This window comes from Anolis carolinensis, unplaced genomic scaffold (genome assembly GCF_035594765.1).
Source record: "Anolis carolinensis isolate JA03-04 unplaced genomic scaffold, rAnoCar3.1.pri scaffold_9, whole genome shotgun sequence".
Classification (NCBI taxonomy): domain Eukaryota; kingdom Metazoa; phylum Chordata; class Lepidosauria; order Squamata; family Dactyloidae; genus Anolis; species Anolis carolinensis.
The window spans coordinates 11,984,904-12,010,276 of NW_026943820.1; the positions used below are offsets into that span (position 1 = coordinate 11,984,904).

Here is a 25,373-nt window from a genome sequence, read left to right on the forward strand (position 1 = left end):
CTGGGTTATATGGCTGTGTGGAAGGGCCCGCAGTTGTCATAAATACCAATCAGTTACAAATCTGTAACTCTAAGCTATTTATTTGTTTGTTTGTTTGTTTGTTTACTATATTTATATCCCGCCTTCTCACCCCGAAGGGGACTCAGAGCGGCTTACAAATAATATTTACATGCAGTGTATTATATCAATAGCACAGCACAACACTAGCACTATATACCAGCATATTGCACCACACCACTATACTGTAATATTACCAGTAATATTACATGTAATAAATAATATGTAATTAATATTATTATATTGTATTATTATTAGTATTATATTGCATTATATTGCATTACATTATAATATTATCAATATTACATCTATAATATTGATAACCGAAAGGTCCCAGGTTCAAACCCCGGGAGCGGTGTGAGCGCCTGCTGTTAGCTCCAGCTCCTGCCAACCTAGCAGTTCGAAAACCTGCCAATGTGAGTAGACCAATAGGTACCGCTCCGGTGGGAAGGTAATGGTGCTCCATGCAGTCATGCCGGCCACATGACCTTGGAGGTGTCTACGGACAACGCCGGCTCTTCGGCTTAGAAATGGAGATGAGCACCAACCCCCAGAGTCAGACATGACTGAACTTAACGTCAGGGGAAACCTTTACCTTTACTTTACCTTACATGTATATACAATATATTAATTATTAGTTATGAAACCAAACTACAATACTGAATTCCATCCATAGTATATAGCAATACAGTATTCCTGAAAAGATCCATATTCCGCAAGGCACTCTGTGGGTTATCTATCAGAGAGGGACGTGCGAGAATGAGTGGGTAGCAAGAGGCCTAGGGGATAAAAGCCTTGTGACTTGAAGGTTGGGTTGCTGACCTAAAGGCTTCCAGGTTCGAATCCCATCTGGGGAGAGCGCGGATGAGCTCCCTCTCTCAGCTCCAGCTCCATGTGGGGACATGAGAGAAGCCTCCCATAAGGATGGTAAAACATCAAAACATCCGGGCGTCCCCTGGATAACGTCCTTGCAGACGGCCAGTTCTCTCACTCCAGAAGCAGTCATGTTGCTCCTGGCACACAAAAAAAATCATCCACTCAACTTACACTATCTAACAAAATTTGGAAAATTATGTTCCTGGTTTGAAAGTGCTATTTCCTGTTTAATTTTGAGGTACTGTACTTACTTTGAAAGTTGTTGTTATACTCCAGAAACTTTGTTTTTGTGGCAGCCACAAACTATATTGAATTGGTTGAGACTCTATGAGATAGTCATTGAAAAATTATAGCAAAATGTGCTGTAGGATGTAAACTTTTTTTAGTAAACTTTTTCCAGTATTGTTCCATTATCTGGGTGGAGGCCACAAGGAGGCACAAGAGAGAGAAGAATAGTCCATTTTACAGGAGGGGATTTGAAGGAGCAAAACCATTTTCCCCATTTTTTCTCATAATTCCTCCTCCGCACTTCCCATTTCATAAACGAGAGTTGTTTCCACAATGGGGACATGGGTGGGGGGAATAACAGGAAAATGGGGAAATGGTTTTGCTCTTTCAACCCACCTTCCAGCCCCATAAAATGGACTATCCTTCTCTCTCTAGCTCCCCCTTGTGCCTTCCGCCCAGATAATGGAACAGTACCCTTTTCTCATGATTTTATGATAGAACCAATTAGAAAATGACATTTATAACCCAGAAACAAAAAATTGGTTACATAGTGATCTCTATCACTATAAGTCTCCATGATTCTCGATGCCCCAGTGGCACCAAAATGTATTGCAATGATAATACAGCCCAACAAAAAAAATATTTGTGTCTTGCTTTTTAAGGCCTGTTCCTGGGGTTATTTGAGATGCTGAATCAGAAAATTGCATTGTGTAGACTGCATCTGCTCTAGTTTCTTAAATGTGGTTACCGTATATACTCGAGTATAAGCTGACCCAAATATAAGCCAAAGCACCTAATTTTACCACAAAAAAACTGGGAAAACATTGACTCCAGTATAAACCGAGGGTGGTAAATTTCAGAAATAAAAATAGATACCAATAAAATTACATTAATTGAGGCATCAGTAGGTTAAATGTTTTTGGATATTTACATAAAGCTCAAATTTAAGATAAGACTGTCCAACTCTGATCAAATCATGATTCTCATCTTCTTCAATGTAAATGTGCTTATGTATCCTTTTAATAATAATAGAGTAAAATAATACATGTAATAATAATAATAAATACAGGAAATAATACATGTAATAATAAATAGAGTAAAATAATAAATGCAATAATAATAATAATAATAATAATAATAATAATAATAATAATAATAGAGTAAAATAAATGTAATAGTAGCAACAATAATAGAGAAAAAATAATAAATGTACCATATATTCTAAAGTATAAGCCAACCAGGACCCTCACCCGAGTATAAGCCAAGGGGGACTTTTTCAGTCTTAAAAAAAGGGCTGAAAAACTTGGCTTATACTCGAGTATATATAGTAATTATCATAGTTTTCTATGGGCAAGCAGATGGCAATTGGTAGATGGCACATGTTCTATATCTCAAAAACTAGAGCTGATGGGGCGGGGGGGGGGGGAGACTGGTGCCATTTTTGGAATCAGCAGACAAATAGAGCCAGAAATTGGGCTAATATTTGACGTACCAAAACGTGTATTGGCCTTTGCTTTCAATTCAGAAGGGATAATGCAAGAGTGAGTACTAGGTAGCGATATAACACCATCCACTCTACTTATCACTATCATATGTAACATACACGATTCCCAATGCCCCAGTGGCACCAAAAAGTATTACAATGATAATAGCATTTCTGCAGCTCCTCAATGCCTCTTTCTTAGGGTTGTGTTTCTGACCATATTAAGAGGATGATTCCTTGCCTCTCAAGACTAGATATTAATCCCATTGTGTATAAACACAAAACAGATACAACAATTAAGATTTAGAAAGCCAAACACAAAATTTGCATGCAATTCATGTTAGTGTCTCACGATTCTGTTTCCAGGTGCTTTCCTCATTCCTTACATCCTCTTCCTCATCATTGCCGGGATGCCTTTATTCTATATGGAACTTGCGTTGGGTCAGTATAACCGGGAAGGAGCTGCAACCGTATGGAAAATCTGCCCACTTTTTAAAGGTAAATCCCAGGTTTTCTAATTAAGATACTTGTTAAATGTCTTGCTTTGCACATGCCAATATTGGACGTTGAGCAGTATTTTCTCCCTCGCCCCACAAAGGTGAGCTATAAGCATGAGTCACTGCTATGAAAATGATCTGAACGGAATGTAAAATGTCATGCTTTCCCTTTGCCTCCAGGTGTGGGCTATGCTGTGATACTCATCGCTCTCTATGTAGGCTTCTACTACAACGTTATCATTGCCTGGTCTCTGTATTATCTGTTTTCTTCATTTACATTTGGGGAACTTCCTTGGACGAAATGCGGCAATCCCTGGAACAGTCCGAACTGCACCGATCCTAAAAATGCCTCTGCTTTCATCCCTGGGACCTCTTACGCCAAGTACAAGATTACACCTGCAGCTGAATTTTATGAGTAAGTGTATGTGTGTGCAAAAATGTTTGTAAATCCCAGTGTGTTAGGGATTCCTCTTCCTCAGAAGAGAAAGGGGAGCAGGAAAATGTTCATGAATCAAAGAGGCAGTTGGAATCTGAGGAGGAGATTTGCAAGTGCCCACTTTTCAGGAGAGGCGAAAGGAAACAGAGCAGAGATGTTGTTCAGCTAGAATAGCTGCCAGAAATGCAGCTGAGTAATTGGGAACTGCCCTAGCAGCTGTGAGGGGACTCAGGGCTATAAAGCAGAAGCAGGTGCAGCCAGCTCTTGCTGGTAACAAACTGACTCTAAGGCCTAAGCCTTCGCTCCTTTTGTGCCTGCTTCAGGTCTGTATCTGGGAAACTGCTCCTAAGGATTTATTGCTGTTTCTTTGTCTGAAGTAAGACTGCTATTTGATTTGGGAATGTATCAGAGACTAAGAACTGTGCTTGCCATAAGACTTCCTTGCTTCGTTTTGCATTATTCCACTGAGTGTGCTGTACTTTATGTTTTGCTGAAGTAAAACAGTTTTCATTTACTTACCACAGTGTTTTAAGGCTGTTCTTGAAAGGCAAAACAGGACACTGTGGAATCTATTCCTTAAAATGTGTTGTTGAAGGCTTTCATCACTGGGTTGCTGTGAGTTTTCCGGACTGTATATCCATGTTCCAGAAGCATTCTCTTGACCCAGGCTTTCCTTCTATTGCTTTGAGTATAGAAGTGGTGTTTTTTTTCCAAGTGGTCAGGATAAATACTGTTTTCTGTCAGCTCACTACAGCCGCTCCTGAATGAACACACGAGACTCTCTGTGATATCACCAGAAACTTTACTGCAGGAAACATAAACATCAGAAAAGCCAAGAATGGGAGGCTCCGGCCAACCATCCTTTATATACCCTCCCCCTCATTTGAAAAGTCTCTTCCCGCTCAGCAAAACCCCGCGCAGATTCCCCGCCAAGTCCAGCAGCCGTTTCTTCTCCGAGTCCTGAGATGCAGGTGTCTTATCAATGTCAGTGACCCTGAAACTCAGAGCCACATCCAGGCTCTAGTAGCAGGGTTCTGACATAGCGTCCTCCTCCCCTTCGTCCTGGAAGGAAAAGATTTAACACAACTATTGTTCTCCGCTGTCCAGAGTTCCTTTATACTTTTTTAACAGGCTGCAATGGAATACCGGGTGTACCTTTCCTAGGTCCTTGGGTAGCCTCAGCTGATAGGTCACTTCGTTTATTCTTTTCGCCACCCTGAACGGCCCTATATAGCGTGGAGCCAATTTCTTAGATGGGAACCCCAATTTCAGGTTTTTTGTGCTCAGCCAAACCAGATCTCCTTCGCCCAATTTGTCCCCCTCTCGGCGCCTACGATCTGCAAAGAGCTTGTACTTCTTTTGCGTTTCCCGCAATGCCTCCACCACGTTCTGCCACCCTTGCTTAATTTTAGCCGGCCATTCCTTGTCGGTCTGGCCCTCTCCTTCCTTCCACTCGGGTAGCCTGGGGAAAGGTGCCACCTCCTGTCCGTATACTATTTCGAATGGGGCACGACCTGTGGCCGAATGTACGGCCCCGTTAAATGCCATCTCAGCAAACGGCAGAAGGTCTGACCAATCGTCCTGTCTATAATTGGTGTACATCCTCAAGAATTGGCACAGTGTTTGTTGGGTACGTTCTACCCCCCCGTTGGTCGCGGGATGAAAGGCCGAGCTCAGGTTCCTTTCTGCTCCTAACAGCTGTAAGAATTTTCCCCAAAATTTTGCAGTGAATTGGACTCCCCGGTCGCTAATTATTTTGTCGGGGCACCCATGTAGGCGATATACATGCTTTACATACAAATCCGCGAGCTTTTCAGCCGAGGGGAATTTTGGCAGGGCCACAAAGTGCGCCTGTTTTGAGAATAGGTCCAATATTGTCCAAATGTATCTGTGGCCTCTGCTGGGGGGTAGTTCGCCTACAAAATCCATTGCCACGCATTCCCATGGCCTCATAGGCTCCACCACCTTCTGCAATAGCCCCTGGGGCTTCCCAGGTGGTGTTTTGCCCTCTGCACATAATTCACACTGCGTGACGTACCCCCTGGCGTCTTTCCTCATTCCGGGCCACCAGCATTGTTTGGCCAACAGTTTAATAGTCCTGGTAGGGCCTAGATGACCTGCACCCTTGTTATCGTGGCATTTCCTTAACATTTCTTATCTCAAACATTCAGGAATATACAATTTCTTATTAACAAACACCAAATCCCCACACAGTTCTCCCTGTTCTTTGTTCGTTTGTAACCATTCGTCCATTCCATATGCTCGCTTCAACTCCTCCTCCCATATTTCTCCTCCCCCCGTGGAAATGGCAGTACGTTTGTTTTCTTTGGCCGCTTGTGCTCGAGTCAGTACTGCCAGGCCCCATTGCTTATCTAGGAAAAGGCTCCCCCCAGATTCCTCCCCCGTGCTGAGGCATCCGAGAGAGAGCGTCAGCGAGTATGTTGTGTTTCCCCTGGAAGAACTTGAGTCTGAAATCAAAACGGCTGAAATATTGGGCCCATCTAATCTGCTTCGCTGATAGTTTGCGAGGGGATCTCAGATATTGTAAATTTTTATGATCAGACCAAACTTCAAACGGTATTCCACTCCCTTCCAGAAAGTGTCTCCAGCACTCTAGTGCTTTCAGAATCGCTAAGGCTTCCCTCTCCCAAATCGGCCAGTTTTTTTCTGTATCGCTAAACTTTTTCGACAGATAGCCACATGGCTTCAGGTTCCCCCCCTCGTCTTTCTGCAGCAGGACTGCCCCATATGCCCGGTCTGACGCATCGCAATGTATTACAAAGGTCTTAGACATATCAGGATGCTGTAGGACAGGCTCCTCAGTAAAACGCTTTTTTAGGGCTTCGAAAGCTTCCTGGCATTCTATTGTCCAGGTCAGTTTGGCCCCAAGAGCCTTCACTTTGGCTGTTTCTCCCCTGCCTTTAGTCTTTAACAAATCAGTTAATGGCAAAGTGAGGCGCTCAAAGTCCTTGATAAATGTTCTATAGAAGTTTGCGAACCCCAGGAAGGATTGCAGCTGCTTCCGTGTTCTGGGGGCTTCCCACCCCCTTACGTCTTCCACCTTCGCAGGGTCCTTCGCCACTCCTTGGGAGGAAATCCTATACCCCAGAAAGTCTATCTGGTCTTTATTGAACTCGCATTTGGCAAGTTTCGCATACAGTTTCGCTTCCCTCAACTTTTGTAGGACTTCCCTGACTAGTTCTACGTGTTGCTCCTTGGTCCGAGACATTATCAATATATCATCTAAAAAAATAAAAACTCCCTTGTACAATAATGGATGCAACACTTCGTTGATTAATTGCATGAACGCGGCCCCTCCCCCGCATAAACCGAATGGGAGCACACAATAATTGAATAATCCGAAGGCGCAGGAGAAGGCCGTCTTCCACCTGTCCTCTGGGTTGATCTGCAATTTATGGTAAGCCTCAATTAAATCCAATTTAGTGAATATCTGCCCCTCCGATAACTGGGCGATCAAGTCCTTCACTAAGGGTAGAGGGTATTTATTTACAGTACTGATTGCATTCAGGCCTCTGTAGTCAATGCAGAGCCTCAGCGTTTGGTCCTTTTTCCGCCTAAACAACACAGGTGCCCCTAAAGGGGAATTCGAAGGTTCTATGAAACCCCTTGCTAGGTTTTTATCAATGTACTTTCTCAGTTCCTCCTTTTCCCTAGCCGACATTGGGTATATCTTTGCCTTGGGAAGCTCTGCTCCTGGGACTAGCTCTATTTTCACTTCAACCCTCCGCTTCGGTGGGAAATTGTCTGCTTCCTTCTCGTCAAACACGTCCACAAAATCACGATACTCTGGGGGTAATTTATCTGCCAGTTCTGCTATTCTGATAGAGTCTTCCTCCCCCCTTTTTCCCGGCTCCCTCTCGATTTCCTGGCTCCCTTCTTCCAAACTCATACCGAAAATCATGCTCTTATCCTCCCAGTTGATTTGCGGGTTGGCCTGCCCCAGCCACGGCATGCCTAGTATAACATTATAGTTGGCTATTTGTGATATCACAAATGACACCTTTCCTTCCCAACTCCCTATCTTACACTTTACATCTTCGGCACTGTGCCTAGCTAACGATCCTGATACTGTGGATCCGTCCAACTGCGAAAATGCTATTGAGGATTCTAGGCTCATTCTTTCGCATCCCAATCCCCCGGCTAATTCAGGGGAAATGATGTTCCTGGAACATCCACAATCCACAAACGCTTTGCATGTTGCTTGTTTGCTGCCATTTTCAAGCTGAATGGGGACCACTATCATAGCTTTATCCTGACTTACCAACCCCCCCGAATGGTGCCTCATCGGTGGTTCTTCCTCGGCGCGTTTTCCTGCCACGGCTCTTGGTTTGGGCGGGCCTCCGCCTTCCCCTTTTCTCTGCCAGCACTCGGCAGCCCTGTGGCCCAACCGGCCGCACACGAAGCAGCCACTCCTGCTGGTGCTCACGTTCCCTCTCGGCTCCGCTCTCCTCCCAGTTGGGGTTGATCCCTCCTTCCGGCTCCCCTCTTTCATCTGCGGCCGTTGCTGTAGCCCTCCTCGGTGCCTCCTCGCCTGGGCCAGCGATGTCTCGACGCGCCCCGCCAGCTGAATCCATCCGTGCAGTGTGTCAGGCTCATCACGGTGCACAGCCCAGGAGAGGATCTCCCGCCTGAGCCCCTCTTTGAAGAGTTCCATCTTTGTCACTGCAGACCATTCCGGCACCTTTTCGGCGAGGCATTGGAATTCCTCCGCATACTAGATACCGACCTCTGCCCCTGGGAGACGGTCTCCAACTTCTCCCTCGCCCGGATTTGCTCCAATGGATCTCGGAAACGGGTCTCCAGGGCCCCCATAAAGCGTCGGACTGACCCCAGACATGGGTCGCGTGCAGCTGAACGTACCAGCTAGCCGCTCCCCTCTTCAACACTGCACCAATGGCCCGGATCCGGCTGGATTCCGTTCTAAAAGTGTGAGCATTGTCCTCCATATAGCCCCTAACCGTGGTAAGGAAAAAATCCAGTTCAGAGGACTCTCCCCCAAACTCGATCCTTAGTTCCTCTCGTCTCGGTAGGGGTCCCTGTGGCGGCAATCCCCAATCCTCCGCCCGTCGCAAGCCCCCTTGCGGACCAGTGGGCCCCACTGCTGTTTTTCTTGGCCCTGTGCCACGCCCGGCATTCGCCAGGGGCACTAGGGTCTCAGCTGGGAGCGTAGCCGGGATTCTCGGAGGCTTTTCCCCTTCGTTGTCACTCTCCTCCACCCGCGTCAGGCTTGTTTGGGTCTTGGGCCGGGCGCCGGGCTCCTTTCGCACTTCCCTTCCCTTCGGTGCTGGGAGGTCTGCAAAGCCCTGGCTGCTTCCCACGCTCATGTCCCACATTGAGCCAGCCCGAAGTTCCCTTCCTCTCTCTGGCTTCGCCAAAAACGCCAGGCGCTCCATCGCCCTCGACATTACTGCCAGGGTGGTCTCCATCACCGACATCCTCTCCTCCAGAAACACCATCCTTTGTGGGGCTGGGGAAGGTAAATCTTCCTCTCCTCCGGTGCTGTCTCCCTGCACCACTCCACGCCTCTGGGTTACCCCATTCGGCTGGGCATAAGCGGTGGATGACGCCAGGGCCGCCAGCTGGTGGAACTCAGCGTCCGGCTCGGGAGTGGCCCTTCCCGACCTTCCTCCTCCTGCGCCCAAGAGCTCTTCATCCTCCACTTGCATGTTGCACCTCACCGCTACAGCGGGATGGTGTCCGTTTTCTTGGCTTAGTGTCAGCTCACTACAGCCGCTCCTGAATGAACACACGAGACTCTCTGTGATATCACCAGAAACTTTACTGCAGGAAACATAAACATCAGAAAAGCCAAGAATGGGAGGCTCCGGCCAACCATCCTTTATATACCCTCCCCCTCATTTGAAAAGTCTCTTCCCGCTCAGCAAAACCCTGCGCAGTCCAGCAGTCCAAGTCCAGCAGCCGTTTCTTCTCCGAGTCCTGAGACGCAGGTGTCTTATCAATGTCAGTGACCCTGAAACTCAGAGCCACATCCAGGCTCTAGTAGCAGGGTTCTGACAGTTTTCCCCCAGCGATAAATACAAGAACCCTGAACAGGAATGGGAATCTTCCTAGATATAATTCTTGTAGTCAAGAACAAAAAAGGTGGAAGTAACTCATTTCAATAGGGGCTGGGCAATGGCGCAGCTAGTTAATAGCCAGTTGCAATAAATCACTACAGACCAAGAAGTCATGAGTTTGAAGCCAACCCACGTCAGAGTGAGCACCTGACCATTAAAATAGCCCAGCTCGTATTGACCTAAGCAACCTGAAAGATAGTTGCATCTATCAAGTAGGAAATTTACATACCGCTTATGCAGGGAGGCTAATTTAACTAATTTACAATGCCATAAAAATTATCCAGCAGCGTGCGAAAAGGAATGAGGAAGTAATCCATCAAGGACTCGGTGTCACAGTGGATGATGAAGCAGCAGTTCCCCCTGTGGCCGGAATTGAGCACACCCTCATGAAGCCGGAAGTTGGAAAATGTTAAATTGCCTCTGTGTCTTCGTCTTTGTCTCTGTCTCTATGTCATATGGCATTGAATGTTTGCCATGTATATGTACATTGTGATCCACCCTGAGTCCCCTTCGGGGTGAGAAGGATGGAATATAAATACTGCAAATAAATAAATAAATAAATAAATAAATTCACTATTATCCATTATTTCCTGTTTCCAAAGTAAGTTCAGATATGGGAGCTGTAGGGTGCATCTACACTGCAGAAGGTATGCAGTTTGACACTAGTTTAATTGCCATGGCTCAACGCGATTTCTCAAGGCCTTTAGCTTTCTCTATCAAATAGTGCTGGTGCCTCACCAAACTATAACTTCCATGATTTTGCAGCATTAAAGCAAGGGAGTTACAGTGGTGTTGAACAGCATCCATTCTACATTCCCAAACCTTTCTTAAGGAAAGGGGTCTTATCTTATACTTCATTTCCATCCCGGTTATTTACATTTCTATGCAGACGGTGGATATCTATGAAGATACAGTTTCTCTGCCTTGCAGAAGTAGAGTTTTTAAGTTTGTTTTTTCTGGCTTCATCTTAAAGAGGAGAACTGACAAACAAAGCAGGCACATCCCATAAGGGCACACCGTGTTCTTTTAGATTCCCTTTCCTGTTTAGGTTTCATATCCTTTCAACTGCGCCATAGAGACCATACTTTCAACACCGCTCCGGAGAAATGGAACATACAATGAAGGGTGATCTAAGAGTCTGCCTTTTTTACAGTGTGTTTGTCACCCAAACAACAATTGTATTACAGTACTTGCAAAGATCTCTTGATCTTAACAACCTTCCATACATATCTTCTCAGCAACTTTTCCAACTGTCCTAAAAGGATGACCAATGAAAGTTTATGCTGAGATATACTAACTTGGGCTTCATGGGAGCTAGTGTCTTCCATATCAGTGGGACAATAAATACATGTTGGGCTTTAATCTAGACTCTAAAGGAGAGCTATCAAGTGCTACCATGCTTCACCAAAAATAAGACAGTGTCTTATATTAATTTTTGCTCTCAAAGGTGTGCTAGGTCTTATTTTCAGGAGATTTCTTATTTTTCCATGACGAAGAATTCATATTTATTGTTGAACAAAAAATGAACATTTATTATATCCTGTATATTAGTTATCATCACAAATAAGCATAACCAGGCAAACTGTGAATCCTATCAAGAATTTCTTGTTACTAGCATTATTTCCATGTAAAACAATCTATGGTACGTACATTTACTGATCCTGCATGCTCTGGTGTTCTGTTCAGCAGACATGCTTCCAAACACAAACTTTGCTAGGTGTTACTTTCAGGGGAGGCCTTATATTTAGCAATTCAGCAAAACCTCTACAAAGTCTTATTTTCAGGGGATGTCTTATTTTCGGGAAAACAGAATATTCCCAAAATACATTCAGCTCCTTAAATGTATAGCACAAAACCTGGAACAGACCCCTTTCATGACATGGAAGCCAACAGCAGCAACTTCATGGCATGAAGACTCTGATCTTCATTTCCTAAGAAGAGTAACTAAATTGGAATTTCCCACTCTCATATTGTCAAAACATTGTCAAAACCTGAGTACATTTCAGTCAAATTTCTCAGAAATTATCCATTTTATGCGTATGCTTGGTTCAAAAGATGTGAACTTTATGTCCCCTCTCATAATATACTTTCTCATTTGTAATTCCTGGGCTGAAAAGTGCTTCACAAAAATGTAGAAGAGCACTAACTCTAAAGGCGACCTCTCGTGACTCAAAAGGATGTGTCTCCAATAGTTGATCCCGCTTCAGAGATACGTGTCTACTTTCTCTTTGGAAGTGTTCTACTTCGCGTTGGTTTACTCCCTCTTTCTTATAGTTCTGCACAATGTTTCAAGGCCTCTTCTAGATAAACATCTCATTCTTTGCCAAGTTTGGATTGTGTCGTTTCAGCAGGAGTGAAGGAAGAGTTGATTATGCACCCTTGGGTGCAAAATTATCTCACATCATTACTGTTGTTTTTTTCCCTTTTGTTTAGGCGCCAAGTTTTGCAACTCAACAAAAGCCGTGGGATCCAAGACGTTGGCATGCCACGGTGGGAGCTCACACTATGTCTCTTAGTGGTTGTGATCGTCCTTTTCTTTAGCCTGTGGAAAGGCGTGAAGACTTCGGGAAAGGTATGCCATTGCTTATGCTCGCCAACATACATTTGGGTGCCTCAAACTTTAGAACTATTTCTGGGTATATTTGACCTGCTGATTCCAAAAATGGTGCCAGTTTTCCCCTATCAGCTCTAGCTTTTGAGTTACAGAACATATGTGTTGTGACTCAGCCTCAGAGTGACTCTAATGAGGATTTTGGGATACAGGTTTAAGATGAAGGAATTCAGGTTCAGGATGAGTTTCAAGATGACTCTGATGGGAATTATGGGATTCAGCTGCAGGGTGTTCCTGCTGTAGGAGATGGGGAACAGGGAGGCTTTCCCACGGGAAGAAATGGTGTTGTTGATGCTGATGTTTCACAGGTGCAAGAAACAGGAATGGAGCCTGATAACACTAACAAGCAGTTTGGCCTTGACGGTGCAGACAATGCAGCATTTCTGGACCGGGCCAGCCGCTTGGAATTTAGGGGGGTTCACAGAAGTCTTAGAATAGCAAAAAAGAGAGAGGTCAAAGGGCAAAGGAATGCCTTCATGTTATGCTATTAAAACAGTCTGCTGAAAGAGGAATCTTTGTCAAAGCAATGTCTCTTTGAATTGAGAAGCAAGTTCTGTTTTCCTGGGTTGTCTTATAGCCTTGATGTAATCTCGCTCAAACTACAGATCAATGGAGGACAACTTCAGTAGATGTAATGGCCAGTTCCTACACAACACTTTCCGTAGGCCACAACCTTTGGCTGCCACTACCACAGATACCATTTCATCAAAATACTTGCTTTAAATGGACTATCCCATTTTCTGATGATAGAAAGCAATTAAAGTAAACCAAAGATTGCTGTAAATTCAGTTTTGCCCATTAATTACAAAAATTGGTATTGATTGCTTCCACTATTCTCATTGGGATTAACTACAAATTTTAAATCCATTCATACAATAAACTCTTTGCCACTGAAATATTGATCAAATATATTTGCATTGGTCTCATTTTGCAGGTTGTATGGATTACAGCCACATTGCCTTATCTTGTAATATCTGTACTCTTAGTCCGTGGACTGACTTTGCCTGGCGCATATGATGGAATCAGAGCATATCTCAACATAGATTTGAGAAGACTTAAAGAAGCCACAGTAAGTAATCGGTTTGCATCGTCCTTTCTATTTATAAATGGCTTCTGTGTATTTGTCTGTGAAAGGGAGAGAAATTAAAATTGCAAAGATTACAAGGACATTATGATCAAAAATAGACCTTTAATGAAAATATATTGACTTATTGTTACAAACAAAGACTGGGTATCCCTTATCCAAAATGCTTGGGGCTAGATTTCAGGGTTGTAGTATTTGTGTACATGAGATATCTTGGAGATGGGGCCCAAGTCTAAAAAAGAAATTCATTGATACTTCATAATACACCTGATACACATACTCTGGAGATAATTTTATACAATTTGTTAATGTGCATATAGGAAAGTTTGCGTACACTGAACTAACAGAAAGCAAAGGTGTCCTATCACTGCCAAACATTTGGACAATTTTGGATTTTGGAGTATTTTGGAATCTCAAATAAGGAATTTTTAATCTGTACAAGAAAAGATGCTGCTTTTATTCAAACCTATAGAATTTCTGTTATCTCATTTCAGTGCATGCTTAGGAATTACTATGGGCTGGTTTTGAATAAGTTAATAGTTTGAGAATTATTCAAAAGTGTAAATATTGAGCAGAGTGCACATTCAATTATGTACAATGTGGTTGATAGAAATACTTTGCCGTGCTTTCTTCCTCTCTCAGCATCTCCTTCGATTCCCTGAAAATGTTACATAGAACATCCAGAAGAGCAGAACAATACAATCAAAAATCTGAGAAATGAAATTTTGGAGAGTTGTCTTAATGAATATTTTTGATAGAAACCATAAGGTTTTATTGAACATTGGGCCACATCCAACTTTCGTTGCTTCGTCGCCACCACTAAAAGAATGGATTGGCCACCTTCTTTCCTGCAATTTAAGTTTCTTATCTGTTTTAGTCAATCACCTTCCTTCTTAACTTCCATACATGCCATGTACACTTCAGAGTAAATTTAACTCTCTTCTATGAGGCTAAAAAAAGGAACCTAAAGACCAACCAATGTATTATTGTGGTTCACTTTAAGATGCATCTGATGAGGTGGACTATAGTCCATGGAAATGTATACTCAAGTCAATCAGCTAGTCTTTATGATGCTACAAGACTTCATATATATGTGTATGTACACACACACACACACACACACACACGAGGGTTGAATGAAAATTAATGCCTCCACCTTCATTACTTGAGTTTGGATGGGAATATGTTAATAAATCAAATGCAGAAATAATCCTTAGAATGTGCTCAACTACCACTATTCACTTTTCCACATAATCACCAGACAATTGGATATATTTCTGTCACCAATGAACAAGTTTTCTGAAGCCGTCACAGAAGAAGTCAACACTCTGTTTCCGCAACCAGTGTCTCACAGTTCTCTCAATGTATCAGAAACATAATGATGTCCCCACAGATCTTTCATTATTGGGAACAGATGGATTCTCTGATGAATCTCCTTTGGGGTGACACCTTCTGCTGTCAAGAATTCAATGACTCTACGTTGCTTAAGTCGCATTGACCAACTGTCTGCGCAGGGTTCCATGCTTCGCACTTTAACAACACAACCGTTCAATGCTAAGCCATTCTGCCAAATGGAACTGTAGAGGAGAGTCTACTGAACAAGCCAGTACCTGCCGCATACCAGGACTGCCATCTGTTGAGGAGTTACGAAGGTGGAGGCATTACTTTTCATTCAACCTTCGTATATGGAAAGAGCCTAATTCAACTAGCTCTCTATATCCAAGCCACAGACCTTGAAATGTTGACTTTATAGCACTGCTGTGTATTGACTTTAACAACACTATAATTGTAGAGTGTTGCTTTCTCAAACTATTTCTAGTTTGCTAAATATTTTTCCAGGAGGTGCCAGCCTGTCTCTCCCTCCAAGCTTTAGTGACGCGCTGCTGCAAATGTTACTACGACATTTTGCTAGGGCTGAATCCTTGCTGATACATCATGAAGGGCAGATTTATTGTAAAGGGAAGAGAAAACATCCAGGGAATCCACAGATACTGAAACATTCTCAGGAAGCTCCTAATGGGAAACAATGGAGACGAGACACACACTCTTCCTGACATCTACGATTTCATTGAGTCATTCTTGCTACTCCGTTTGTGAACCAGACATATAGTTTCAAATGCTACCGACATTTATAGACAACCATTCATTCATTACTGGAGAGTCAATGAGGTTATAGTTTCCTGCTCTGGAGACAAGGATTCATTGCTCATTGTTCAGTTTGGTCAACATCAAAAAGATATAGGCCAACCCCAGAGATTAGCAATGATGATCATCTTGAGGGGCCTTGTTGTCATAGGACCCAACATTCCATGAGAATCACTCTAAGAGAATCCAACAGAGAAAATTATTGGGGTTAGATCTATTGGACAGAGCAACAAAGAAAAATGGTACTCCATCTAGATCAGTGGTTCTCAACCTAGGGTCAACCAGCTGTTAGGATTTCTGGGAGTTGAAGGCCAAAAACATCTGGGGACCCCAGCGTGAGAACCACTGATCTTGATAATGTTAGGATAATGTTAGGATGCTATACTAACTTACATGCTTAGAAATAATGGAGGACTGAGAGTGGACAGTTCAGACCAAAAGAGAGCATCATAAGTTGAAATGATCTGTCTGTAAATCTGTTGTCTGTTTTATATAGATAAGTTTGCTCTCCATTTCCACCATGATCCAGTGTTACCTTTCCATTGATAGAATTTCTCCTTCCATCTCCAAAAGGTCATAATTTCATAGTGCTCCTGCTAATAGAACAGGGGACATGGTTTTTCTGGATTTGTGTCTCTGTAGCTTCCCCCCCAAAGTCTCTTCAAAAGGTTGGAGGTCCTTCCATTCATGGAAGGTCTTCCCACCCAGTTTTTTGTCTATCCTTCTCTCATTTTATTCTGGAGCGCTCATTGGTTCTCCAAATAGCAATTTGAGAGGGTTGAGGATTTATCATAGTAAGAAGGTAGCAGAAAGATTCCCTTATACCAATGGAGTTTCAGGCACATACATCTGTGTCAATCTCAAATAATGTTCCTAAATAAGCAGCAGAGCAATCAAAATATGTTAAAAAGCCAGCAAAAACAAAACAAAAATCAGCTAATGTAAACCAGCCAGTTGGATTCCCAAACTCTAGTCTTCCAGGTGTTTGATGGCCTGGACAAATGGAGAGATCTTGGTCTGGAAGAACTTCATATTTGACCTTACTGAGAAAGCCCATTGTTTATTCACCATCATCTACTTCTGCAAAGTCTTAGAGAATGTTTGGGAAGTCTCAGGGAATGCCAGGATAATATTTAGACATGTTCATCCTCAAGAAGTCAATCCCTCAGATTGCCAGTTCTGAATGTGTTTCAAGTGTTAAGTCAAGCACCAAAAACATAAATCATACCACACAATGGACTAAAAGGTAATGGCATACCTTGAGAATTGATGGACTATTATCTTCATAGTTGATCTCACTTAACATTCAGATAGGTCCTTTCTGGAGTAACCAAAGTTTCCAATTTTCGAGATCTTTCCTACATATAAATGAATGCAGGAGTCATGCCTATCTATCTATCATTCTGGGTTTTCATTTCCATACATATAAAACGTCATATTCCTCTTTTCCCCTTTTTGTTGGTTACCTTTTATCTATAGAATATTTTCAAACATACAAATGAATAGTGCTGTGTTTTTGTTTGTTTTTTGTTTAGGTTTGGATTGATGCAGCCACTCAGATTTTTTACTCTTTAGGAGCTGGGTTTGGGGTCTTAATTGCTTTCGCCAGCTACAACGAGTTTAACAACAATTGTTACAGGTAAGACAAATGAAGTCAGCATGGTCAGACAGTTGTATCCAGTTATTTCTTATCTAAATAAATTAGTACACTTCATTCTGTTAAAAACGCTTACCTTCCTAAGTACAGAATGGAGATAAATAATGAGATATTATTATTCCAGAAAGAAGGTATTCATTCTTGAGGTTTTCGTTTTTGTGTTTTCTATTATACTAACAAAAATGCAGAGTTATTTAAATATTACATTTTCCAAATAATCCTGCAATTCAACAAAATGGAAAAATGCACTAAATCACATCAAAATTTGAAATAGCACTAAGCCAGCAGAAGGATTGAAAATAATAAGGACAGCACAGCGCTACATTATTGGAGTTAAGAAGTAAAAAGATTAGACGACCTGGGTAAATATCAAGATCTTTGCTTGATATCAAAAAGTAATTAAACTGGGCGCCAGGTGAGTCTCTTAGGGGAGAGCACTCTAGAATGGAAACACCACGTCTAAAGCAATCCTCTGCTCAGTTGTCACTAGATGAATCGCATATGGCCATATTGTCTATAGATGATCCTCCAGGGATTGTCCTACTCTTGATGTTTGTGAGAGGAAATGGTGGTTTAAAATGGACAATTTGAGCTAAGCTATAAGTGGATGAATCGAGTGTCTTCCTACATAGAAGCACTCGGGTTTCCATGCATCCTTTAGAAGTGGTTGAGATCCTACATCATGGAACACAAGTTGAAGCTCTTTGAGTTATGCAGCCTGAAGCAGAGAAGGAGGAGGTGACATGATAGCCATCTTTAGATATCTGAAGGGATGCCATGTAGAAGATGGATCAATCTTATCTTCAGCTTCAGCAGAGACTAAAACTTCCACCTAACTTCCTAATGTTCCATCTAAACATTAAGAAGAACTTCTTTACTGTAAGAGCTCTTCAACAGTGAAATAGATTGCCTTGGAAGGTGGTGGATTCTCCAACTTCAGAATGTGGGTGGCCTTCTTTTAAGACTGCTTTAGCTGTGTATTCCTGTGTATCTCAGCGTTGGATAAGGTATCTCTTGTGACCCCTTCACTCTCTAAGACCCTATAATTCTCTGATAGGGTTGGAGTCAATTTGAAGGCACATAACAGCAACAAAACATGCAGATGATTTTTCTGTACTGAATTTGCAAAATGAAACCCATGCCTTGGTTTCAACAACTTAGTATTTAGACTACTTTTGATTGGAGTTTTCCCGTTAATGGCTTTAGAGCTGGAAGTAAATATCACTTGGCAATAATTAATGGCTATTAGCTTGTAGTAAAAGTGGCACCTGTAATCCCACATGGTTATCCGATTGGCAACCATCTGCCTTTGGCAATTAGATTACTGTTAATCACAACCAATCACTTGGAAGTAAAGGAGACAGAAAGAGGGGGAAAGAAGACAATTTCCTGCATAATTGCTCTTATCCTGTAATCTAAATAAATTTACTATGGGACATCTGAAACAAAAACTTTAATGCCAACATTATCCAACAACTTTTGGAGAAGGAACAAAAATGCTTGAGACGGGCTTAAAACTGGAGGTGATACAAATTCATTTTTTGCTGTTTTTCATAAGGTTGTGTAATCTTTGGTGTAAACAATAATTAGTCCCGGTTTTGAAATATTCATTTATCTTGGCTCCTCAACATGAGTTCTGGTGCCATGCCAACTGGAATTGAAATAGATTGCACTTCTGCAAGGAAAATAACTTGGTCAACATGTTTGCACACAATAAGTGGCATTTTGTGCAAAATCAGTTTTAGTGCAAAATATTTATTTTTTTCCTAAAATATAGTATAGTTTATGCATCTTCCTATCCTTGAGTGGAAATGGGAAAAACACAGTCTTTTCAGGCTCACTCAGAGATTTGTTACCATCAGATCAATGATGTAGAGCAGGGGTTCCCAAATGTTTTCAGCCACCAAGCCCTTTTTGAAACAAAAGTTTCTTGTGGAGCCCCAAGAAATTGTTATATATTATATATTATATTATATATATGTGTGTGTCTGTGTCTCTCTGTGTGTGTGTATGTATGTGTGTACACACACACATCAGACATGGGCAAACTTTTTTACACTTTGTGTTTTAAAATCCAACAGACAGGCCAAGCCAGTGGCAGATGGATGAGTGTCTGTGTGAATTAATTAAAGAAAACATGAACAAATTCCTGTGCACATTGCACATGTCTCGTTTGTAGTGCAAAAAAAGAAAATAGAAAAGGAAGAACAATACAATATTTAAAATGAAAAACAATTTCGACCAACATAAACTTAACAGTATTTCAGTGAAAGATTCCAGGGACCATCCAATCCAACCCCTTCTGCCATACAGGAAAAGCACTATCAAAGCACCCCCAATAGATGACCATCCATCTGAGTCCCTTTGGGGAGAGAGGGTGGTAGTAAAGCATGATGATGATGATGATGATGATGATGATGATGATCATCATTATCATCACCATCATTATCCAGTCTTTATAATAATACTGTAGTCATAGGAGTAAACCTAGGGGCCATCCAGTCCAACCCGCTTCTGCCATACAGGAAAAGCACAATCATAGAATCATAGAGTTGGAAGAGACCTTGTGGGCCATCCAGTCCATACACCCCCTGAGCATTGGGAGGGAAATGGGGTTTTGGAATCAAGGAAGGCGAGAGGAAAAGTGTCTGGGCAGTGAGGAAGGAGAGGAAAAAGGCTTTTGGGGGTGAGGGAAGAGCAGGGGCTTGGGGCAAGGGAGGCCTGGGGAGGGGAGGAGCAGGAAAGAGGAGAAAAAGCCTTGAGAGGAAGGAAGTAGGAAAAAGGAAGTACAGAGCCCTTCAATATTCTTCACGGAGCCCCAGGAGCTCTGCAGAGCACACTTTGAGAATCACTGATGTAGAGAATGGAATATTCTTTCAGTCCTTTTTGAATGGCCAGATTTCAGTATAGATGGTACATGACAAAGTGGGAATTTTTATCCATATCCCTTGGCTTTAGTACAAGAGAGAACAGCCACACTACAATGTCCATCCACTATATTCTACTGAAAATGGCTTCTAGTACTTACGCCTTAAAAACTGCCCGACAAAGTGGTTTCTAAGTCAAACTTGGATGAACTTTTTGTGTTTTAAAAGAGGGACATCAGGTTACAAAATTCAAGTTTGTTGTAAAATAGTTCTGAATGTGATGCATAAATGACTTTTCCTTTCTTTCCTGTGTTCCTCTAGAGATGCCCTGATGACCAGTACGATCAATTGCGTCACCAGCTTCATCTCAGGATTTGCCATTTTTTCTATCTTGGGCTATATGGCTCATGAATACAAAGTTGACATTAAAGATGTGGCCACTGAAGGTAAGACATCTCTTTTCTGTAATGGAAACAACTCATTTCAAACCACACATGAAACTGCCTCTTTTTGTTAAGCCAAGAAGGTGAAAACCCTCTAACGCCAGATCCCAAGAGATCTTGGAAGCTAAGCAGGGTTGGTCCTGGTTAGTACTTTAATGGGACATTGCTGATGAATCCTAGGGTGCTGTAGATGCTATTTCAGAGGAAGGAAATGGAAACCACCTCTGAGTATACTTTCCATAACAAAACCCTATGATGTTAATAAGTTGACAAACAACTAGGAGACACACACAAATACATTCACTGGAAAGTAATCTCCTACAGTAAACATGGTGAACGGATCCAATCTGGAGAAATAACCATTATCATAAATAGAGATGTATTAACCAAACGTGCCTTATATTGATGAAATTAGAAGACAGGCTGTAACGAAGTGTGATTTTTTATTTACAGATGCCATGTTTAACTGTGTTTTAAAAGGGTTAATATTTCAGTTACTCAGCACTCAGAAGTTGGTTGCCATGGAGAAGGGGGCGGAGCCAACTGGGTTAGCTGAAGAGAGAATAGATTTTGGAGGGAAACTCGGTCAGTCAGTCAGTCAGTCAGTCTGTAATCAAGGGAATTACAGGGAAGATTGATCCGGGTTGAAGGGATCAAGGAAGACTCAATTGGTCATTTTGAGTCAGTCTGTGTGTCTGTGGTCAGCGAACCACAGGGAAGTCTGATTCTCAGTTGGAGGGTCAGGGTGGCTCAAATGAGGAAATTTGAGTCAATTCTAAAATAAGGTGACTTATTTTAGGTAGACTGGGCTCTGTTGAAGCTCAGGAAAGGCTGATCCTAAGTTAGGGGATCAGGGTTAAAATAAGTTTGGTGACTTATTTTAAGGTGGTCTGTCTCCTGATTAGGAACAGATATTCTGTGATTGAAGTGGAATTTTAGGAAGTTTGAATCACCTCATTCTGTTATTGTAATTGTTAAGGAAAGTGCCTCTTAAGTGAGAATTGTAACTATCAAGCTTGTGCCTAAATAAATGTTATTGTTCCTTCAAACATCTTAGTCTTTGTCATATATACACACATTAAGAATAAAGAAAGAAGAAAAATAAAAGTCTCCTCTCTAGGTAGCTAGTGGCTACATATTCCTATAGTGGTGGCAAGAGTTGATAATCCCCTTAACATCTGGTGGCCGCATTATAAACATCTTTACCTCAGGTGGCAGCGTTTAAATAAAACATATTTATATTGGTGGCAGTGGATATAGTTATATAAAAATATATAATAAAAACATCTCCACAAATTGAATAGGGTGGGATTTCAAAAAGGTTCCCCCCTGCCTGAGTTCTTTACAAATTGGTGGTAGTGGTGGGATTTAAAAAAGGAATCTCCCCTGCATGAGTTCTTTACACAGGCCTTTTGCATCTTTCTTCCCCCCCCCCCCCCTTTCATCAGGACCTGGATTGGTTTTCATCCTTTATCCAGAGGCAATTTCAACACTGAAAGGATCAACATTTTGGGCAATTGTATTTTTCATCATGTTGCTTACACTGGGTATTGACAGTTCTGTGAGTATTCCTCTCTTTCTCTGAATTATTCCCTTTTGAGTCTCTTCCTTTGTTGTGAAATGTTCATACAATAGGTATTGGGGTATAGAGACTTTCTTCAGTCCAGAATTCTTCTAGTTGGGGTTTCTTTGCAGTGGGAATGATGTGCTAGGACAGTGGTTCTCAACCTATGTTTTGGCCTACAACTCCCAGAAATCCCAGCCAGTTTACCAGCTGTTGGGATTTCTGGGAGTTGAAGGCCAAAACGTCTGGGGATCCACATGTTGAGAACCACTGTGCTAGGAGAAACTTGGTCTATTCTAGCCATCTAATTCTTAAACGATTCCAGATTTCATCATTGCCGTTGTTGATGAATGGCTTTGGATTGGTCTGCTCTCTTTCTTCTTAGATGGGTGGCATGGAAGCTGTCATCACTGGCTTGGCAGATGACTTCCAGATCATAAAACGACGGAGGAAGCTTTTCACATTCTGCGTCTCTTTCGGCACTTTCCTTCTTGCTCTCTTCTGCATAACAAATGTAAGTATGCCTTTGGAAAAGCATTGTGTGTAGAAGTAGCATTGTAGAAGAAACGCCAATCCATTTTGGTTGGAATTTACAAAAGATGGGAGGAATTATTATTATTATTATTATTATTATTATTATTATTATTATTATTATTATTATTATGCTATTGTTAATACCATATTGTTTTTGTTGACCCTACTTTTCCACTTACAGAGCCAGTTTACTGTTTTTCTTTGAAATACAGTAAATATTGAAAAACCTTTAACCTACTGATGCCTCAATATAATTTCATTGGGATCTATTTTCATTTTGAAATTGAGCCATAGCTGCTGCATTTCCCACCCTTGGCTTATACTCGAGTCAATAAGTTTCCCCAGTTTTTTGTGGTAAAATTAGGTGCCTCGGCTTATATTAGGGTCAGCTTATACTCGAGTATATACGGTAGTTGTGTCTTTTCCATAATGCCTTCCTAAACAGTAAGGATTCTTTAGTACCATTGCAATCTACTTTCTATGATTAATTCTTGTCTTATAGGCTCTTCTGTTGGTTTAAATAGTTTTAGGGTAGGTTTTTAAAAAAACAACAACATTGTTTTAACCTTAAGAAATTTAGTATGAAAAGAGTACTTTTGTTACCAGATGCGATCTTTAGCTTGTATCCATTGAATAGAAATAACACCTGCATTTGATTCTTGTTTGAACTAATTTGTTCAATTCCATCCTTGCTTCATCTGTAAACATGTTATGATATGTAACATATTGACGTCAGTTAAGTACAAAACAGAAATTAGTGTCTTGCAATTCTATGATTTATTTTGTTTTCAAATAACCACACAGGAGCAATATGTTTTCAATTGGCTTTCTTTTAGAAAAAGGAGAACATCAAACACACAAGACAAGTGTATAACAATTTAAACCACCTGGAGCTGCTTAGCGTCTGTTCCTTTAGCCAACCATTTTCGATTTGTTAATTATAGAGAAGGACTTATATATGTATAGAATTTATATTCTACTTCTTATTGCAAGTTATTAGCGGATAGGTCAGGATAATCAAATACCAAAAGTATTTCAGTGACAACAAGAAGCCAGAAATTGGAGCTTACAATTTAATTGTTCTAAGTAAGTAACATTGATATTTGGGTTTTGTTGTATTATCCAGGCAGAGGCCAGAAGGGGGCGCTACAGAGAGAAGGATATTCCATTTTATTTGGCGGGGGAGTTGAAGGAGGAAAACCATTTCCCCTGTTTTTGCTGATTATTCCCCCTTCCCATTTCTCATTTCATAAATGAAAGTTGTTTCCACAATAGGGACATGGGTGGGAGGAATAACATGAAAACAAGGAGAAATGGTTTTCCTCCTTCAACCCACCCTCCACCCCTATAAAATGGACTATCCTTCCCTCTCTATCACCCCCTTGTGGCTTCTGCCTGGATAATGAAATAGTACCATTATCTGTTATACTTTTTCCCATTAAAATAATGAGAGGCAGCAACATAACTTTAAAACATTTCATTAATGATTCCTAATAGTCTCAGGATATTATTAGTTTGGGGCTGGTAAAGCAAGCAAAACGAGGCTCTGTGCATGCCTGGGTAAGAGGAAGCAGCTCTGTTCCTGACTCTCCGGAGATACAAATGAAATAAAGTCCAGAGCCTGAGATAAGTATTAATTTAGCAGTCAGTTAATGGATAATTATTCGTGGGAGACCCCTGCAGCCAACAAACTTTCTCTACAGTAAAATAATTGGGGGAAAGAGACTTTATTAAGTAAGATAAGCAAGAATCAAACCGGGAAGACGGCCAAAAATGGCGTCCAAACGGGAACTACAAAATATTCAACAAATGATTACAGAGCTATCGGAAACCTTGAATCCAAAAGTTGACATGCTGCTGGAACAAATGAAGACCATACAACAAGATAATAAATTAATTAAAAAAAACTTAAACAGACTGAGAAAAGAACGCAGCAAAACCAGAACGAAATTGCAGCTTTCCGGGAGGGGATGGATACACTGCAGAATTTTACAAAGAAATGAAAGAAATAATAATTCCAGAATTGAAGATTCTATTTAATAACATAACGAAGGGAGGGAAAATCCCTGACACTTGGAGAGAATCAGAGATAATAACAGTAAGAAAAAGTGGGAAAGATCCAGAAGATCCCAATTCATACAGACCCATTAGCCTCCTAAATCAGGTTTATAAAATATTCACGAAAATATTAGTAAATAGAATAGAAGAGATTATATCCAAAATAGTAAAGGAAGATCAATATGGTTTTATAAAAGGCAGGAATATTGCGCACCCTATAAGAAATGTATTAAACATCCTTAATCATAACAAAAAAAGAAAGTTTGCACTAGTAAAGTTAGACATTTATAAAGCCTTTGATTCACTAAACCACAAATATCTGTTACAACTAATGGGTAATTACGGATTTGACATTTCATTTATTAAAATAGTAAAAGAGTTATATAGTAATTCAAGAGCAAGAATAAGAGTAAATGAAGGCTTAACAAAAATTTTCAAAACAGAAAGAGGTGTAAAACAAGGTTGTCCCCTGTCTCCGCTCCTATTTGCATTAGCAATGGAACCTCTAGCAGATAGAATAAGAAACAACGGCAGGATAAAGGGATATCAAATTAGGAACGAAGAGGTGAAGATAAATCTTTATGCGGACGATATTTTACTAATAATGGAAAACCCAGCAGAAGCTATTCATGAAATACAAATAATATTAAAAGATTTTGAAAGGTATTCAGGATTGAAAGTGAATATGAGCAAATCAGAAATGATGATATACAATATGGGGGAAAAGGAGCAGAA

The 25,373-nt window shown here is 41.3% G+C and overlaps 1 protein-coding gene and 1 long non-coding RNA gene across 3 annotated transcripts in view; one reads left to right on the forward strand and one right to left on the reverse strand.

The window, feature by feature from the left end:
* slc6a2 (solute carrier family 6 member 2) overlaps positions 1 to 25,373 on the forward strand; it is a 92,216-nt gene that overhangs the window by 39,836 nt on the left and 27,007 nt on the right. For both annotated transcript variants that reach the window (XR_010000642.1, XM_003222924.4), the window contains exons 4-11: positions 3,011 to 3,142; positions 3,322 to 3,556; positions 12,109 to 12,247; positions 13,221 to 13,355; positions 17,051 to 17,154; positions 20,361 to 20,485; positions 21,931 to 22,043; positions 22,432 to 22,560. Coding sequence is in view for 1 of the 2 variants with exons in the window: in XM_003222924.4 (XP_003222972.2) it covers positions 3,011 to 3,142; positions 3,322 to 3,556; positions 12,109 to 12,247; positions 13,221 to 13,355; positions 17,051 to 17,154; positions 20,361 to 20,485; positions 21,931 to 22,043; positions 22,432 to 22,560 (1,112 nt within the window). In the remaining variant the exon portion in view is untranslated. The remainder of the gene's footprint in view (positions 1 to 3,010; positions 3,143 to 3,321; positions 3,557 to 12,108; positions 12,248 to 13,220; positions 13,356 to 17,050; positions 17,155 to 20,360; positions 20,486 to 21,930; positions 22,044 to 22,431; positions 22,561 to 25,373) is intronic.
* LOC134293688 (uncharacterized) overlaps positions 4,363 to 25,373 on the reverse strand; it is a 453,696-nt gene continuing 432,685 nt past the window's right edge. Inside the window, exon 3 of the long non-coding RNA XR_010000647.1 lies at positions 4,363 to 4,639. This is a non-coding gene — a long non-coding RNA (uncharacterized LOC134293688). The remainder of the gene's footprint in view (positions 4,640 to 25,373) is intronic.